The sequence below is a fragment of the Amblyomma americanum genome, chromosome 4 (genome assembly GCF_052857255.1).
Source record: "Amblyomma americanum isolate KBUSLIRL-KWMA chromosome 4, ASM5285725v1, whole genome shotgun sequence".
NCBI classification, from domain to species: Eukaryota; Metazoa; Arthropoda; class Arachnida; order Ixodida; family Ixodidae; genus Amblyomma; species Amblyomma americanum.
In genome coordinates, this window is record NC_135500.1 from 125,142,431 (window position 1) to 125,161,638 (window position 19,208).

Here is a 19,208-nt window from a genome sequence, read left to right on the forward strand (position 1 = left end):
ACGCCATCGCTGCTCCCGCCCATCGCCTTTGACAAACGCTAGGTCCGGACACGTGTTACGACTAGTGCTATTACGCAGTCCGGTCGGCTTCGCAGCGGGTAGCTAAGGTGAAAAGCCACATGCACAGGAAGCGATACGCAGAAATTTTAAAGGAGAGGGCTCGCAGAGAGTCCGGACTACACAGTGACAGCGAGTCGGCGTGTAGTCGCGATCAGGCATAATGGCCAGACACATCACAAGTAAAAACGAACAACTAAACGTATGGCACTGGAACTGCCGTGGCTTTCGCAACAAGCAGGCCAACCTAAAATTCTACATGCAGACTGCAGTAGTCAAGCCCGATGTCGTAGCGCTGCAAGAAGCTGGCTGTAAGCCTATCCTAGGCGGGTACACGACGTGCGTCAGCCAAACGCAAGGCAAGGCGGAGACCTTGGTGGACAAGGAGATAACGGCGATTGAATATCCGAGACCAGAGACGCACATTGTACACGTGCTGATTGAAATTATACCACACAAAAAATGGAAATAATATAATAATAATTGGTTTTGGGGGGAAGGAAATGGCGCAGTATCTGTCTCATATATCGTTGGACACAGCGTCATCATTTTGAACACATACAGCACGCCCAAGCAAATAAATTGAAAATTGGTGTTTTGAAGAAAGGAAATGACGCAGTAATTGTCTCACACATCTCGGTGGACATCCGAACCGCGCCGTAAGGCAAGGGAGGAAAGTGGGAGTGAAAGATGAAAGGGAGAAAGACGTGCAGTAGTGGAGGGCTCGGCAATAATTGCGACCACCTGGGTATCTGTAACCTGCACTGACCCAACTAGGGAAGACAGGGAGGCGACCCTGCTCAGCCGCTCTGACCTGCATACCCAACCGGCCTTGGTCGGCCGAGCCCGGGCGGCGACCGACGCCACTGGGCTCCCGAACTAGGCATCTCCATCTAGAACTTGTAAGGGCTGGCCCCCTCTCGGTCAGCTCATTCGTAACCTCCTGTAAGTGTATCTGTCCATAAATGTTTTCCACCACCCCCACCTCTGACATCGCACAGCACAGGGGCGCCTTTGCGTTTCGCGTCCATCGAAACGCGGCCGCTGCGCTTCACGAATGGGGTCGCTGGCGAAAGAAAGCTAAACGGAGATTTTGCATTTCGGAGAATGTCGAATATGCACAAATTCAGACTTGGACGGGGAGCACTGGAGGCCTCAGTACGTAGCATAGTAGTGTACTATGCTCGCCGCTGCTTGCAGGCCCTTTTCTCTTTTATTGGTAGTCTAAAAAAAACAAATGATAGGGAGAGGGAGCCCGGACCAGCAACGCTTTACCAGGCTTAAAGCCAATAAAGAAAGAAAATGAGCTAAACGCTGAAAAAAAAAACTTAATTTAAAGAGAAAAGCAGGAAAATAGAAGCAACAAACAAACAAAAAAAAACAAAACCCAAAAGGCGCAGTGCAGACAGAAGCACAGATAACGTTACACAGAATGTCAGCACAGATGAAGTCACACGCGCAGTTGGTCCAGACACCGCACAGTCAGAAGCACAGATAAAGTCACACAAAATGTCAACACAGCTAAAGTCACAGGCACAGTTGGTTCAAACACAGTCAGACCACATAGAGATACATCACTGTCCAGCAAAAGAACACAGAGCACTTCTCTGTACAGAGCTTATGAAGGAAAAATGATAGTGACGAAGGTACTCATCGGGAATGTGTAGGAATTGTGCTGCTGATGAGATGAACCCTTTGAATCAGTGGCCCAGATGGTGGTGTCGTCGGCGTACAGCGCATACTGAGCACCATCGAAACCCGCCAGCTGTGCCGGGAGGTGCATCATGGCAATGTTAAAGAGGAGCGGGGACAACACAGCGCCTTGTGGTGCGGCTGCGTTCCCTTCTGAAACTGGCCGTACTCGGTCTCTTGTATGTGTATTAGGCCAAGCGGTCTGTTAGGAAATGTTTGATGTAGTTGAATGTTCGAGGACCGCAGTTGGTCTCGCTAAGATGTTTTAGTATGACGCCGTGTCAAACGCACCCTTGAGATCGAGTGCTAGAACTATCTTTTCATTCTGTGGGTGTTCTATGGGCTCGAGAAGCCTCAGAGCTTCGAATACTCGGTCTCTTCATTAATCAGCATCACAAGGCAGACATAACTCTTGCTAAACTCCGCAAAGTCGGCGGCCAGGTGGGCCGAATGGTTAGCCGCGTTTCCAACAAGCGAGGAGGGTTGCGAAGTAAGAACGTGGTGCGGCTCGCCTATGCCTTCGTAACTAGTCGAGTACTGTACTCGACTCCCTACCTCCGCTTACGGAAACATGACGAAGATTGCTTGGAGGTTGTACTCCACAAAATTTTCAAGACAGCCTCGACCTACCGTTCACCAATTCCAACGCGTGACTCCTCGCGTTGGGGCTGGTGAACACCTATTGGGAACTTCGCGAGGCGCATCTCGTTAACCAATACACGCGTCTCCAGTCAGTGTCCGGTCGCCGCCTCTTCGACCGGTTACATATCAAACATGACCCCCATACGAACTCTGGAGGCGCGCCCTCTACGTTCGACTCCTTCCGACTAAGATGAACAAGGAGGACCATAATGGCCGGCGCCAGGCGCGGGCGGATGCCTTGCACCGCCACTATGGCTCAAAAAAACACGTCTTCTATGTCGACATTGCAGGCCCCTACAACTCCATGTGGGAATGGTACACGGCTGCAGTCATACACGAGAGAAAAAGAGGGGGACGGCTTCTCACTCAGAGTGCCCAGCTCAACGCATGCGGAGGAGGTAGCGATCGCCCTCACAGCCTCCCATCTCGATTCTAAATTCATCCTTACAGACTCTCGCGGAGCCGGTCGTATATTTGAGTTGGATCCCTCCACTTGCCCACCAAATTCTTCGCCCCAATACTCGCGACTGTGATCGAACCGATCACTCAATCATATAGGTCCGCGGCCACATAGGCATGCCAGGTAACGAAGCCGCCCATGAGGCAGCCCGCGCACTCACTTACCGGGCACCAGGCGTTTCTTGGGAGGACCTTAACTCAGATCACAGCTCTCTTCTTTCTTTTAAAGATATTACAGAGCACTATCGTGCGGAACGCCGGCGCTACCCGGTTCCTATGAAGGGACGGAGTAAAACTAGCGAACGAACTCTTCCTTAGGCTCTCTACAAACGCCCTGATGTGCCCGGCAGTTCTCAAGCACTTTGATTCTTCTTTTGATGGCCACTGCTCATTCTGTGGTGAGGTGGCCGACACCTTTCACATGGTTGGGGCATGCAGGCAAGATCCTTTTTCTCCTTCCCATCACCCCTTCCTCTACCCGAGAGGACTGGGAAGGTAGCTCTGCTCGAGTGCCAGGCTTTGGTTCCAACAGGCCTTGGTTCGGCGGACCTGCGCAGCTGTCATGACCTACGGGATCCCGGAATGAGGGACTCCGCCTTGTATTGCAAGGGGCGATACACCCTCTAGGGGCTTCTCCCCGAGCACCTTTCTCTAAATATAGCTAAATTGGTTTGGTTTTGGTTTTTAAAGCGAAAGCTTTACTACGCCAGGCAGCGAGCCATTTCGGCTCGTCGCGCACTTCAGCCGTATGCCGTGTGCCGCGGCCGACGAGCGACCTTGAGCTGCCGTTGGCTAGCAACACCGCAGCCGCGCTCCAACAGATGGCGCCGCCGTCGACGCCGCCGCCGCCGCTACTGCTGCTGTTGCTGATAGGAAGAAAAGGAAAGTGCACGAGCCTACCTACTGGCTCAAGCCGAGCCACGCTCGCTACCGCGTGCTGAAAGAAAGAGAGCAAAGATAGAAAGAAAAGGCGCGCGTTTAATATGGCCCGGGCCGATCCCGGAGGCAGTGCAATACCGGGCCGATCCGTGCCAGAGTGCTTCCAAGCCAAGGACTCCGCCATATTCCAAAATTCAGTTTAATATCTTGGGTCCAAGGACCTGCACCAGAAATTAAATCAGGTATCAGATATCATTATCGTCGCCGCTCGCTCCACCAGATGTGCTGCGCTGGGGTAGAGGGTGGGGAGGTGTCGCCTCGCGGGCGATATATATATATGCGCTTCGCCACAGTATTTTAGTCGTTATGGAGAGCGCGAAAGAGACGCAACAACGAAAGAACGAAACGAGGAACAGACAACGCGCCGCACGACTCGAGAAGCGTCGTAACGAAGATGCGGCGAGAAGAAGTCGTGCCACGTCCCGGAGTGACTGTTCAACTGCGGAAGAGACCAGTTCGAGTTCTCGAGAGCGTCGGAATGAGACGCTGCGTAGACACGTGCCGAGGAAACGAAGCTTTCGCAATTCAACCAGGTTTAACCAGAGCTAAACCACAGCCAAATTTTTTTTTGGGGGGGGGGAGGAAATGAGGCAGTATCTCTCTCTCACACATCAGCGGACACGTGAACTGCGCCGTAAGGGAAGGGATAAAGGAGGAACTAAGAGAAGAAAAGAAGAAAGAGGGGCCGTGTTGGAGGGCTGCGGAATAATTGTGACCACCTGGGGATTTTTAACGTGCACTAACATAGCCAAATAAATGCTGTTCCCAACCACCGCCACCGGCCGCCGCGGTCGGGATCGAACCTGGGTACTCCGGCTCAGTAGCCGAGCGCTCTAACCACTGAACCGCAGCGGCGGGTGCACGATCAAGCAAAACAACGCAGATTTTGAATCGCTATTCAGGCAAGTTCTGGGAGACTTCAACGCTCAAAACAAGAGTTGGGGCTACTTGCAAGAGAATCGCAAGGGAAGCAATCTGGCGCAGACAGCTCACTACGCGGACATAGAAGTGATTACGGACTTTACGAAGTCGAAAAATGAAAATTGGTTTCTAGCTTTTCGGTGAACGTCGAAAACTACTTTTTGAGGCAGAGGAATAGCACAGTAACTGTCTCACATATCGGCGGACACATGAACCGCGCCCGAAGGGAAGGGATGAAGAAGTGAGCGAAAAAAGAAAGGAAGAAATAGGTACCGTACTGGTGGCTCCGGAATAATTTCGACCACCTGGGGATCTTTAACTTGCACTGATATCGCGCAGCACAAGGGCGCGTTTTGCTGTTCGTGCCCCATCGAAACTGCCGCGTTCGATCCCGGGTACTCCGGCTCAGTAGCCGGGTGCCTAACTACTGATCCACGGTAATAACGGCACTTCAGTAAAATCGACATCGTTACAAAAAAACCGCTATTCTCGCTCGCTTTTGATCATAATTCTAACGTAAGCCCAGGTATCCTATTGCCCGCATCAAGCCTTTGTCAGTTTTTTGTATAAAGTATTCTAGAATCTTTATATGTTTCGCACAACGCTGCTGACCCAAGTTCAACAATTTTCGTACCAATCCGGACGTCCATTCATATCCTAAAGTATTGTTGTGTTTATTACTACAATAGCAGTGTAGTCTTCTTTCGCCGAAAAAGGCACTGTGTATGTCTAGGTGTGTGCGTATCTTCCATATTCTGGAAATTAATAATAATAATAATAATAATAATAATAATAATAATAATAATAATAATAATAATAATAATAATAATAATAATAATAATAATAATAATAATAATAATAATAATAATAATAATAATAATAATAATAGGTTTTTGGGGAAAGGAAACAGCGCAGTATCCGTCTCAAATATCGGATGACACCTGAACTGCGCCGTAAGGAAAGGGATAAAGGAGGGAGTGAAAGAAGAAAGGAAGAGAGAGGTGCCGTAGTGGAGTGCTCCGGAATAATTTTGACCACCTGGGGATCTTTAACGTGCACTGACATCGCACAGCACACGGGCGCCTTAGCGTTTTTCCTCCATAAAAAACGCATCCGCCGCGGTCGGGTTCGGACCCGGGAACTCCGGATCAGTAGTCGAGCGCCCTAACCACCGAGCCACCGCGGCGGGTTTCTGGAAAAACCCTAAATGCATATTCATCCTGATATCCTTAACTCACCTCTACGGACACATTCCCAGCGTTTTCAGAAGGCCACAAAACACTTCTATCCGGAGGAATTCCACGGAGCACTATAACAAAAAAATTGCTGGCAGTTCAGCATTGCTAACCACGAAATATTGTGCCAATGCAGGTTTTCGCAGTTGGACACCAACGCCATGTACCTGAAAGCGTGATTGAAATCGCGTTTCCTTTCCTTTCGTGTCTTGCGCACAGATAAATGGTGAATAATATAACAACGTTCAATACACAGCGCGAAGTGTGCTGCAGTTTAACAGGAGACATGATCGGCAGCGGCGATAGCATCCTGTTCTCGTGCTGAGGCCAGCGAAGCTGATCAGTTCGCGCCGCCGCGGGTTCGAATCCCAGTCGCGGCAATATTGAATTTATTCCTCCTGGTTGGCCAAGGTCGCCCTTATTCGAAGTCTCGTTCATTTCTCGCCATTTCGCGCATCACGTGACTAAATTCAGAGGTGTCACCCCGCGCCCACATTTCCTAGGTTAAGAGGCTAATAAAGCTTTCGCATTATAAGCGACGGTGAAATCACGGTTACACCCACCATCCACCCAGCTACCTGCAAAGCTCCACCCACTACCCATCTCCTTCATCCACTCTCAAAAAGGCAGAACCCAACCTTACCCTCCAACCACTTCCTTCCATCTCCCAACTCACCCGCATCCACCTTCTAGAGGTCTCCATTGAATCCCCGCAGGTGAAAGTGGATGGCGGTTTTCTAGAGAGGGTGGGGATGGGTGGATAGAGGTGGGTGGTGGATTGTAAATGGGATATGCATTTCTATTGGTATGTGCCTGTAGGTAGATCATCCGAGAGCGCTTCCTCTGCAAAGAAGTGCTTCCGGAGCGTGGATGCTTCACACATAAAGACACTGAAAGCAGCTATATTTTGCCGAGATAAGACTATACTGCTAACACAGTATTGATGAACACAAAAGAAGTTTAGTGATATTAGTGATATGTTGAATTAGCGCTGCGGCTGACGACACCGAGAAGGCGAGCACGAATGATTAGCCATGACCATCAAATACCAGGCTTGCCGCTGCATTGAAGAAATGAAAGCAGGAAAGAGAAATGCTTTATTAATGCATTGTTTTACTGCCTACGAACAACAATAGAGAAAATAAACAGTTTGCTTATTTTATCGTGGGCGCAAGGTTAGTCTATCGCAGCCAGATTACTGCCCCTTTTTGCGACAGGTCAGGCAGCCGGCTCAATGTTGATACCACTCTAGTCGCCCGATGTACGTATTTATGAACTAAACAAGACGAACAAAAGTGTCATTTCTATAGGACTTCAAGGCACGAGAGCGACAACGCGAACGGGCGATCCACTGGCGCCATCCAGCTTCAGCGGAAGCACCAGGGCGTACGCTCCTCTCGCCGGAATCTGCTCCAGGCCGACCAGGTTCTCCAGGACGAAAATGTTGATGCGCATCAAGGCGCGGTGTGCGGCCGACCCGCTGCCGGCGTCCGCAGATGGAGTGTCTAAGCCAACTCCGAACACGCTCCGCTGAGTCGCCAGGAACTCCGCGGCCTCTGGGTCCAGTGCAGGGAAGTGCTTGTCGCCGTTGGCGTCGATGCCCATGTACGCCGTGCGGTTCGGCCAGTGCTGCATGAGTGCAAAAATTGTATGGAATGTTGCTATCCGTTGCACTACATCATCACCGCATTCAGCCTCTATAACCGTGTATGAAAAACTGCAGGCCGTAACCTTCTCGGAGCTCTCTTGATATGTTTCAGTCCTTATGTTTGATCACTTTCCACGAAATGTTTGTATCTGATCTCGCCTACCAGCTGTCTTCGTGCTTCTGCTTATCCCCTTTTCCACTGGCACCCGACCCGCTTGGAATATTTATGCGAAATTATATGGGCCGGTTGTTAAGCTGTGTAAAAAGCTTTACACTTAATAGAATCTCCTAAATTGTGAGTTAGTGCCAAATTGTTATGATGGGCCAGATTACGCTTAATTCGTCCGATTTAAACTACTGCAGTTGAGTATATTATTCAAGAAGGTCGAACAAAAGATATGTACATGCATGGCCAACTCTGAGCAGCAGGAGCGTGCGTGTATTTAAAAAAAATAGGACAACGTTTTTTAAACATAGGAAAAAGATTTCATCTCGATAGCACATATTCTCTTGGCGAAGTTCAAAAGGAAGAAAGTGAAAAGCAAGCAGGATGTGAGCGCCCGTTGTCGGCTTGTTTTCTAGTCGCATGCCACATTAGGTGATCTTATGATGGGCATATTGTCGGAAACGAAAAGCCTTACTTACAATATTATACGACATTTCATCAAGAAATCTTTCAGCGCATCGTAATTTCGTGACTGCGAACACAGAAAAATAACGTTAGTATATTAGTTACTGAACATAAGTCATTAGATCATGTTTAAAAAGTGCCACTAATTGCATGAGGAAGCTAAGCCCTTAATAACGCAATACATGTACTCCCATTTATGAAAAGCGAATGTCGCGAGGTGTTACTTGGTGCGTCAAGGAAGGTAATCAGCAGCAATGCGATTCAAATCAAGGTAACGGACACACGAAAACTTGCGTTGCCTTGTAGGGCCCGCGCGGCTGGAAGTGGCGAAATGCCGAAGAGGACGAAATGTCCCGCCCGCCGCGGTGGCTGAGTGGTTAGGGCGCTCGGCTACTGAGCCGGAGTACCCGGGTTCGAACCCGACCGCGGCGGCCGCGTTTCGATGGAGGCGAAACGCAAAAGGCGCCCGTGTGCTGTGCGACGTCAGTGCACGTTAAAGATCCCCATGGGGTCGAAATTATTCCGGAGCCCTCCACTACGGCACCTCTTTCTCGCGCCCGTGTGCTGTGCGACGTCAGTGCACGTTAAAGATCCCCATGTGGTCGAAATTATTCCGGAGCCCTCCACTACGGCACCTCTTTCTCTCTTTCCTCTTCACTCCCACCTTCCTCCCTTTCTCTACGGCGTGGTTCGAGTGTCCATCGAGATATGTGAGAAAATTACTGCACCATTTTCTTTCGACAAAAAAAAACAATTTTCCATTTTAAAGTGTCGCCAGCACGCGCTGGGGAGAACACTCGGGACCTTGGCCGGGGCCGGTCGCAGCTGCCGCCGCTCTGAAGCTATCTCCTCTCCGGCAGCCCTCAATAAATGTGGCCGCGGTCGCCTTCCTGGGTGACCTCCACAGCCTTTAAATGACAGTGCTATACGGCTACAGGTAATCAGCTCAAGTTTTCACGAAATTGCGAGGCCGCATACTGTAAGTTCGCTAGCGACCCAAGCAACGGCAGAGCCCAGTAAATCCTTTCTAAACGCCCAGTTGCCTCGTACCAAAATTGGCTATGCAAATATGAAGTCGCCATCTTCGCATCAATGAGCGATGTTGTTATTATAGTTTTTAAATGAATAACTACAAGAGGGAGCTTGTCCGGAGTAACGGCGTAGTTGCGATGGTTGCTGGAGCAACCATCGCAGCACATCGGTGCCAGTAACCGCCGTGTATTTTTGCTTCAGAATGAGAATGCTGCGACATATCCCGTTAGGGCCCGCGTGTCACGATACCACCTTTGTGCAAAGCACAGAGACTACGGGGTTCGCATCTGGGCCGTGCTGTGCGACTCTACGCGAATTCATCATTGTAAACAATTAAAAGCGCCAAAGAAACAAACACGCAAGAGAAGACAACGGGACAGAGAGGTTCGGAGATTCCATACATATTTACGAGCTCACTGTAGTAGAAATGTAGCTTAGGAGAACTCCCTCTTTGGAGAGTTGCTGCTCATTGTAAATAATTAAGGGCGCAAACAAATACACACACAAAAAACGACAACGGGACACAGCGCCCCACCCGCCGCGGTGGCTCAGTGGTTAGCGCATTCGACTACTGATCCGGAGTTCCCGGGTCGAACCCGTCCGCGGCGGCTGCGTTTTTATGGAGGCAAAACGCTAAGGCGCCCGTGTGCTGTGCGATGTCAGTGCACGTTAAAGATCCCCAGGTGGTCGAAATTATTCCGGAGCCCTCCACTACGGCACCCCTTTCTTCCTTTCTTCTTTCAATCCCTCCTTTATCCCTCCCCTTAGGGCGCGGTTCAGGTGTCCAACGATATATGAGACAGGTACTGCGCCATTTCCTTTCCCCCCAAACCAATTATTATTATTATTATTATTAATATTATTATTATTTTATATTATTATTATTATTATTATTATTATTATTATTATTATTATTATTATTATTATTATTATTATTATTATTATTATTACACAGCGCCTCGTCCCGTTGTCTTCTCTTGTGTGTATTTTTTGTGCCTTTAATTATTTAGAGTGAACAGCTACCATGCAATTTGTCCAACACGAAGTTCTAAACTATGTGCGTCGTCGGTGTTCCCAATCTTTGAAAGGTGGGAGGAGCTCTCCTTCTCGGGCCTTTCGAAAGTTGGGACTTTCACGGATGCTACAAGAGCGCCGCCTACTTAGGTTAGAACTAATTCTCTTGGGCTGCGGACTTTCGGCAAACGATGTTCATGCGGACCGGAGATGGCAATACAGCTTTAGAGAATGTGCAATCTCTGGTCACGTGATACAGGTACGAGCGTGGGCGCATTTAGAAGGGACAAGGAAAATGGAGAGGCTAGGGCACATGTAAGACTGTCACACTTATCCCAGAAGGAGGCCAAAAGTTGAGGATAATTTTTTTTTTCTGTGTCAGGGGGCTGAATTTGAAAGCAAAAGCAGATGTCTCACCTTAGAATGTCCGGTGTGGGCCACAAAGAGGCAGCCGTCCGGCAGGCGCCCGTGCTGCCGCTCCCAGTTCTGAATGTCGTCCACAGATAGGAGATATTCGGAATTCATTGAAACCTGTGTCCGCACATCTACGCAAGCTACAGGCAGAAACAGCAGCCGCTCAAGTGGTATCTGAGTGGCGTCCCAGCCGTCCTGGTAGAAGTGCACCGGGGAATCCAAGTGGGTACCGCCGTGAATGGGTTCGGACATGGTGTCCACTTGAAACCTGGAACAGCAGTCAGCATGTGCATTTGCGGTTCACCGCATTTCCCTGCATACGAACGCGGGTTGATCAAGCTTAGTCTTTGCGACTTACCAATCTCGTTCCCAACGCTACGGCACAACATCCCGCGTTATTATTTCCTCATTTATTTCATTTCTCCGGCGAAGCTTGTTTTGTAATGTTCCCTTCCTTCGGGCACATATTTTCCGCTGTTGCATTACTTTGTTTTGCTTGCAGATTTTGTATGGTATCAGTATCAAAGCGAGAAACTTCGACGTCATCAGATATCAATATTTGGCAAGAAATGGGCTCATGTTATAGACAATGAACTTCGGTGTCCAAATACATGGCCCTCCTCCGATAACGCTCCTATTTGATCCCGTTTGTGATCATTCGAACTTGTCGACACAAGCCATATTTAGCGCTGCATACGGAGTACGACACGTGTACAGCCAGCCAAATCTTGAGCTGGCGTGCGTGATGGACGCGTTTTCCGGGCTCCTGCTGCAGCTTATGACGGAGAAGACTTGCGAAAATATCACATATAAGCACCGGCTCACTAAATATTGAGCTTTCCGCAAATTTGCTTCATCGTAAAACGCATGCCACGAGCGCAGAAAAAGCGGTCGTCACACACGCTACCTAAACATTTGGCCGTCTGTAGGATGTAGTGCCCTCTTCTGCTCCAAATGGGTCAGTAATCAATGTGGTCACAGCTCATTCCTGCCAGGGAAAAACTAAGGAATGCAGTATGAAGTAAATGACGGTATTATGAGAAATATATTACTCTCCAGCATCCCACTATTCGAACAAACACTAAAACGAACACTTTCCCTCATCTCCACAGAATTCACCTCATACACCCACCACTACACCCTCACAAATGCCCATGGTGCCAGGCCCGCCCAACACTCGAAACCTTACCACTTACAGACGCAGTACGCGTCATTTGAGCGGTGGGAGGCGATGCTGGCCAGCGATCGTATCGAGAACCAAAGAGCCCTCAAAAAACAAGTCGGTCTGACAGCTCAAGCCAGTGGAGCCGTGGAATGAGGAGCCCACCCACAAGCCTCAAGCAAAATACCTCTGATTTTAATCATTAAAGTTTACCTACCTACCTATAGCGACACTGATACTGGTAAAAATTCCTACGATGTACTGCTTTCCGCAGCGTCGGGTGAGGGAAGCTGTGTCATAGCGAGTGGCGGGACGATGCACTGTCGATTACATTTCCTGGATGATTCACTGGGGTCTGAAGCCGTATGAGCTCTTATTTGTCTTTGCTGGTGACGCCTGCTAGAGAGAAAAAAAGGAGAGAAGATTTCGGTATAGCGCGCCTTGTCTTCTAACGTAAGTTACTGTCAGGGTTCATGAATGGTGCTCGGCTGAATGGTCATTGCCCGGTGCTTGGCTTCTTTAGGGTGAAATGCTTGGGAAATGGGTCTCTGACCCCATCTTGAGCAGAAGAATCAACCTTGTGCCATGGCGCTCTTTGGCCTCAGATGCCCTTGCGCCAAAAAAAAATTCATAATCATAATCATCATCATGAATGAAAGCGCATGCCTCGCTTACAAACTTTGCGCTCGGAGTTGAGAATGTGCTCGTAAGAGAGTCATTGCGCAGCTTAACGCTTTGTCCTGATAGCCACGGACTGGGATCGCCTTCCCGCTGACGCAGGTCACCACATTAATCCGACACACCCCAGGCGTTCGTCGACGGTCTGCAACTACCTACTGGACACGTAGCACTTCAAGAGGACCATTTTAGGCACCAATTAATAAATGTTATGTCTAGGGCGTCGCATGTCATGCTTAAAAAAAGACACTGGTAAAAAAGTACGAAGTGAAGAAGGCATAGAGAAGGCGCAGTTTTTCTCAAGGCAGCGGGGATATTCACTTGAACTGATGCGCTTTCTTGCTTATGTCAGAGGTGATGGGGACTCAGTTGAAATTTCTGGTTCAGTTGCGCGCCGGAAGGTGACAAAAACATTGATTTTAACATGAATTTGAGACAAAGGAGACAACATCTGCTGAATATACACTCCGCAACTACGAGCATTCGACGCTTTTCAAGGACGTTCTCCATTAATCTGAGCACTTTACACAACGCGAGCATGACGGTCGTATATAGTTCGAGGCTTGTGTCGCTTCTTTTCTTACCCATGACACCTGCTCTCTACTTGCGTCAAGAATAGGCATTTTACCCTGGTACATAAAGTAGATCTGTCTGTGACATTAAACAATTGCTCCATGAGAAACTACCTCACTTTACTGCGCGGTAACATCCACATGCAGTTCTCTTGTATGGGTATACGAATGGTAGCATTAAGTTCCAACGTCCTACCAGGTAAATTAACATCTGATGACAAGACCGGATTTATATTCGCAATGGGGGTCGCATTTCGCATTGAACACTTTGTTGCAGCGTATTTCAGCACTATTTCCTGCATGCTTACACCCCCCCCCCCCTTCCTTTCAATCCTCTTTATTTTTTCTATTTTAAGTTTTTACAAGGTGCAACGAAATGACTGAGCTAAGGGAAACAGTAATCACGCCTTATGAAAATCACGAGCAATGCTTGTTGGCGAAGATATTTAGAGTAGTAGTGTCACTGTAAAGATACGGATAAGCGGCAGTTGTAGGAACGCTGTTTCTCTTTCGAGAACAAAGAATTCTGCCTTTCCTCAGAGCAGAGATGAATGTTTTTTTTTTTGAGAAAACGTTTTTAAATGCAATCATGACCACTATACGCCAATTGAACAACTGCATTCATAAGTGCACGAAGGCGATCTTGCGGTCGTGGAGTACACTGAGAGGAAGAAATGATACATGCTAAGCGAGAAAAAGCATGAACTTAGCATAGATAACGTTGAATTGGGATGATGCCGGAGAGACATTCAAACGGTGAGTTGAGAGGCCACGATCCCGTTGAAAGGTGGGTTACTAGACATTCTTCCTCTCTCCCACTTTTCACCTCCTTCATCCCACCTCTGACGATTCAGGTGTTCACCAAGAGTGAAATAGCGCATTTCTTTTGCTGACAACACACTTTAAAGTAGTGTGATCTAACTGAATAAAAGCGATCATTAAGAGAAACCAAACAGAGGGGCATCACAGACAAGGGCTAAGCGCTTGAGAGTAAGCTCAGCTACGTTTGAGACGCGGCTCTAATCTATAAACTTAGCTTTAATCTTAGGGACACGATTTGATAGACACCCTTTAATGATCCTGCGTATTTGTGTTCTGTATGCTTGATTTCACCTTTCACCTTTTACCTATTACCTGTTTCCTTTTTTAACCGTCTTCCTTCAAGCCCTTCTGGAGTAGCAGGCTAGGTTAACTACCGGGCCGCACCTCTCCTCTAGTCATTAAAACCTCTACTTAAAAATACGGCGCCAGGCCTCTGTCAAGAAATTTACTAATTGATCGTCGGGGTTTGTGCCGTCATGAAACTATGAGACACAGAATGAATAGTAAATGTAAATGTGTCTCTAGCGCGGTTCAAATCCGCAGCAGAACGAACATGTCACCTCCGTTGGCCGCTGCATTCGAATACTACGCCATCCCACAGCCTAACACCACGTTTGTTAAACTGTCGGCCTCTCGCGCTGTGCTTTGGATGTCGTCGTCTTCGTCAAGTTAAGTCCTTGAGCAAGCAAGTCCAAAAGAATGAGCACGCGGGCACGTTCACTTATGAGCCCAGTTTCAGACGCATGGCCGGTTTAGTGGCAACAAGAAACGTAAAGCCCCTTGATATTGAAAGTAGTGCATTTCTGTGAACATTGCCGCCGCGCCGCGGACTCTCGCACATCTACCTCGCCCGACTCTCCACTCGGCGCTTTTCTGAACGATGATTGGCCCCTCCTGGCGTCGCCCAGGCAACGCGCGGGAAATGATCATTTCCTTGTGTTTTTATTTTTTGTCGGCGCCATGCTCAGGACGTCTGCCTCTGCTGCTGGTCCAGCTCCGCTGAGTTACGCGCTGACTATTCGAACTCCACTTTTAGTGTCGCGTTATGTGCGGTTGCGGTGCATTCCAGTGCACAAGCCGGAGTGAAAAATGGCGTCGTGCTGTTCGCGATGGCTTGAGGAAAAAATGACATCAGCCGAAGAAAAAAGTGGATCCACAACATTGCCTTTAGGACTTTGTTCCGTTAAGGCACACCGTCCTCGGCGAAGTACTCCACATTTCGTGGTACTTAAACTAGTGTGCATACTTAGAACTTTTTGCGAGATCATCAGGAAGCTGATATTCTTGTTTAATTATCTGAACATTGTGCGTCGTTTCACACGATAATCTTTTTGTTTGATGGCATTGCTTTGTCTATTCTATTCGCGGTTGTTGGCGTGCGGATTACGCTATTATAGCCATTTTAATTTCTGAATCTGAGTGTGGGTTTCCGCGAAAAACGTTTGCATCGTCGAGGTTAATTTTGCTTTTTTTTGGCTAGTAAATACGCGTGCTTCTGGCCTGGTGCAAAATAGATAACATGATTTTCGTAGCTTGTACGGCAGTCTCTCTCCAGTGTGCCCCAGAGCTTTAGCGTGGTAGCTCTAACGGCCTTATACCGTCTTCTGTCTAGGGATGATAAAGAATGTTAATCTTTAGAGCGATTAAGGCATTCGTTCCACCTTCGCGACTGCGCGCAACTCTACCGCGATTCCGAGATCTAATGCCACACGAAGAGCGAGTCACAGAAAAGGTGCCTGTTCGAGCGAGCTTTAACTCGTCGCAGGGGAAATTATTATGATAACTGCATTGAATGGTGTTTTCAAATAACATAAGATTCTTTAACTCCGTAGTTTATAAGATGTATTACGAATCGTTTTCACTTAGTCACGGAATGAATACATCATTTCTGATCGCGCTTTACAGTGCTGAATATTGATCCAGCACGGGCATCTGAAACATTCCTTGAATGCATTCTAGGGATTAGCGTAGATGAGTCATCAAGAGAATATCATATCTTTCGGTCACTTAATAAACTCTTCTGTTGGGACTAGCAGCCCCTCAAATTGTTAAGCGAAACCCTCGGCCAGGCTCACTTCTGCAGAATTAGTTAATAAATTAACGAAAGCAGCCCCTCAAATTGTTAAGCGAAACCCTCGGCCAGGCTCACTTCTGCAGAATTAGTTAATAAATTAACGAAAAAACTAGAAAAAAATTCTTGTATTTCAAGCAGCCGTGAAATTTGTAATGAGGCAATAAAGCCGCGGCGTGTGCACCACTCCAGGAGCCGAGCTTAATATTTTCGCCCTGAAACCTGCTAAAAAATGCACAACGTGCTTTAAAGAAAATTTCACAGCATTTTCGCCGCCACTCACTCAATCGGGAAACATCTTTACCTAAATCACCGCAATCTTCACCTCGCTCGATTGCAATACAACAACGTCATAAACAGTACTTCTGTGAAAATGTAGTACTACGTCGAATCTACGTTTAGTCGAGCGGCAGTGTGCTGACAAATATTGAATATATAAAAGTAACGCAAATCTTAAGATAATAAAAACTGCTGTATTGAGGAGGATGGAGTGTGCTTTGATTGTTCATGCTACAAGAGCTCATGTTTAGTGCTTTCATTATTCGAAAGAGAAGGTGATAAATGTGGCTCGTGGTAGAGTCACGCCTGTCACATCCCTTTCTAGTGGTTGCGTTTAATAATAGAGCGTGGAGAAGAGCGCACACTTCGGCGCGCTCATGTGTGCCAGCGAACACATCGGGCCGGCGAGTGCGCAATGGCCTGCGATGCGTGCCGTGCGCATCGCGCACAGCCGGCGGGGAGTATAATCGAGGAGGAAAACGCGATAGTAGAGGAATGTGTCGCTACTTTCAGTATCAAGGGGTTTTACAAAAAAGGCACATGGAAGCTCCATCTGACGAGCATCAAGCAAATGAAACGACACGGCGGGAGATTTGAACCCTGAACTTCGATTATCGGTGGTGTGAGTGACGACGGGAATAAAGTTCATTCATTCATTCATTCATTCATTCATTCATTCATTCATTCATTCATTCATTCATTCATTCATTCATTCATTCATTGGTGTGAGTGAAACCCCAGGGTGACCCAGCTACCGATCCTTTTGTCAAGCGGTCGAAAACTGTGCTGGCTAGCTCTGACCCCAGAACCCAACTTCTGGCGATGGAGTCGGCTGACAAATGCGTCGAGGGCTACGTTCTCTCGAACACTTTACGCGATCTCTTAGGGTAAAGCTCTTTTGTAACAATAAAATGTTACACAGTCAATGGTATGAGTGAACTTCGATAAAAGAATTTATGCTAATGCACTGTCAACTTGCAATGACAATAAAGCGAGCTTCAATTTTTTTTTTATGCCATGTTTCGTTACCTTGTTTGCAGGCAACACGGTCACATTAGGCTTGTCTATCTGGTTTAATTTTGTCGTGCTCCTGCTAAGGCGTGTTGAAGGAACAACGTGAATGTCTACGCACCATCCGGCTCTTGTTGCATTGTGGATCGTGACGTCAAGCTTGTAGGATTCGCCGTCGTTCCAATAGACGGTTCTGTTGTTGAAGCTGTAGGAAAGGTCGACGATCTCATAGCGCTGGCACAGTGCCGCAGGTACGGCGACGCCCCCGTGACATGGTCCGTAGCGTTCGCCAAACAATGCCCAAAAGGTATAAAGCAGCCATGTCCTCATGTGTAGGCGCATCTGAAAGTGGAGACATTGCGGTTTGGACGGCAATATTGGCTTAACGTCTCTGCTTTTATGTTTACCTTTGTTGTCTGCTGAAGTTCGGTTATTCGTCAATTCTAGCAAATAAGCAGAGTAAAGTTCCGGCCATTAAGTTGTCAGTGGTTTTTTTTTTCCAACAAAAACATTTCTTCATTTGTAAAGGATGAGCTGAGACGTAACTATTAGCTGAAGGAGGAAACTTTACCAAATATTCTATATTCGAAGATTACAAAAGATGTTTTAATAAAATGATTTAAAATATACAGGGCGTAGTCTTACCTGAAGTATTACTCTGTGCCCTAATCGACAGCTACTCACTACTGCAAATTAGACGATGGGGAAGGTGGTCCGCATTCGTAAATGATTTATTAAAAAACCTCCCAGTTAATTAGTGTTATACATTTTCATGATGTTATCTGTAAGGTTTTAGCATATATTGTACTCTAGCATTGTTAAATTCCTTGCATAAGTAGCTTTTTTTTCTGGAGGATCGCATTGTATATATAGAACATTTTTCTGTAATCCACAATTCGCATCCTTCGTTCATGACTATGACCGCATCCTTGGTCATCGTCGCATAGCTTGATATACTTTTCCTGTTCTGAAACATTGTTTAAAGACTAGTTAATTTCAAATAGTTTTTAAGAAAACTATACCTGATCCAAAACTCTTGCCATGTCTTAAAAGTTTACTTTGCATCCACCTACAGTTAGTGACCAGGAACAACCGACGTTTTTATATAGGGGCAGTTAGAAAACATGCTCCGGAATGATATACCCTTTCTGTCACCGCTTTCATATCGAAGAGACGCAAGCGCCATCTCTGGTGCGGTGGCATAATTGATTTAGTTTTTTTTTCTTTCTCTTCGCCGCCACGACGCCCATTCGATGCGTTTGGTGACGCGGTCAGTTTGCTGCATAAATGTTATACGCTGGCTCGTGCCTCGTATCGTCTGCGTCGGGTGCGGATAATTCTATCCGCGTATCGCTATTGGTGTTCACTGCTTGAATTTCGTCGGCGTATCGCAAAGTTCGCGTGCGCTCTTCGCCTTCGGTACGACAGAATGGGACGGTGAGGGTTGAGCTTTTTTGAGAGTAGACATTGGCCGAAAATGAAAGCCCTTCTTTCTGTGGTTCTACACGGTAAAATCTAAAAAAACACGACATGCTGTTTGACCCCTAGTAGTTTGGCATGATAAAATTCTTCTCCTGGGTATTATGCGGCTATGGAAAATAGTTTGCAGGTCCGCAATAATTTTTATACTCCGCTTAGAAGACCTCGAAAACTGTGGCTTTCGTAAGTAATATTTCTTGACAGACCGAGTCGAAGGCTTTTCTGAAGTCTAAAAAAAGCGCGAGTGTAAATATTTTGTTTTCTGTGCTGTTGATTATTTCATCTTTTATGTGCAGTAAACTTTTTCCGTAGATTTACCTTTTTGAAATCCGTTTTGTTATGCCGTAATAGCTCCGGTCTTAACGAAGGATGATATAAGGCCGGTACTGATGAATTGTTCAGCAATTTTCGAGAAGACCAACAAGACAAATATTGGGCGATAATTATAGG

General features: G+C 47.3%; 1 protein-coding gene across 1 annotated transcript in view; it reads right to left on the reverse strand.

Annotated features, from left to right (window-relative positions):
* Window positions 1-7,024: 7,024 nt before the first annotated feature.
* Window positions 7,025-19,208, reverse strand: part of LOC144128313 (isatin hydrolase-like) — a 36,142-nt gene continuing 23,958 nt past the window's right edge. Inside the window, exons 2-4 of the mRNA XM_077661632.1 lie at window positions 17,401-17,621; window positions 10,688-10,952; window positions 7,025-7,574 (exon numbers count right to left, since the gene is read on the reverse strand). Of these exons, the coding sequence (XP_077517758.1) occupies window positions 7,260-7,574; window positions 10,688-10,952; window positions 17,401-17,621 (801 nt within the window). The 3' untranslated portion in view covers window positions 7,025-7,259. The remainder of the gene's footprint in view (window positions 7,575-10,687; window positions 10,953-17,400; window positions 17,622-19,208) is intronic.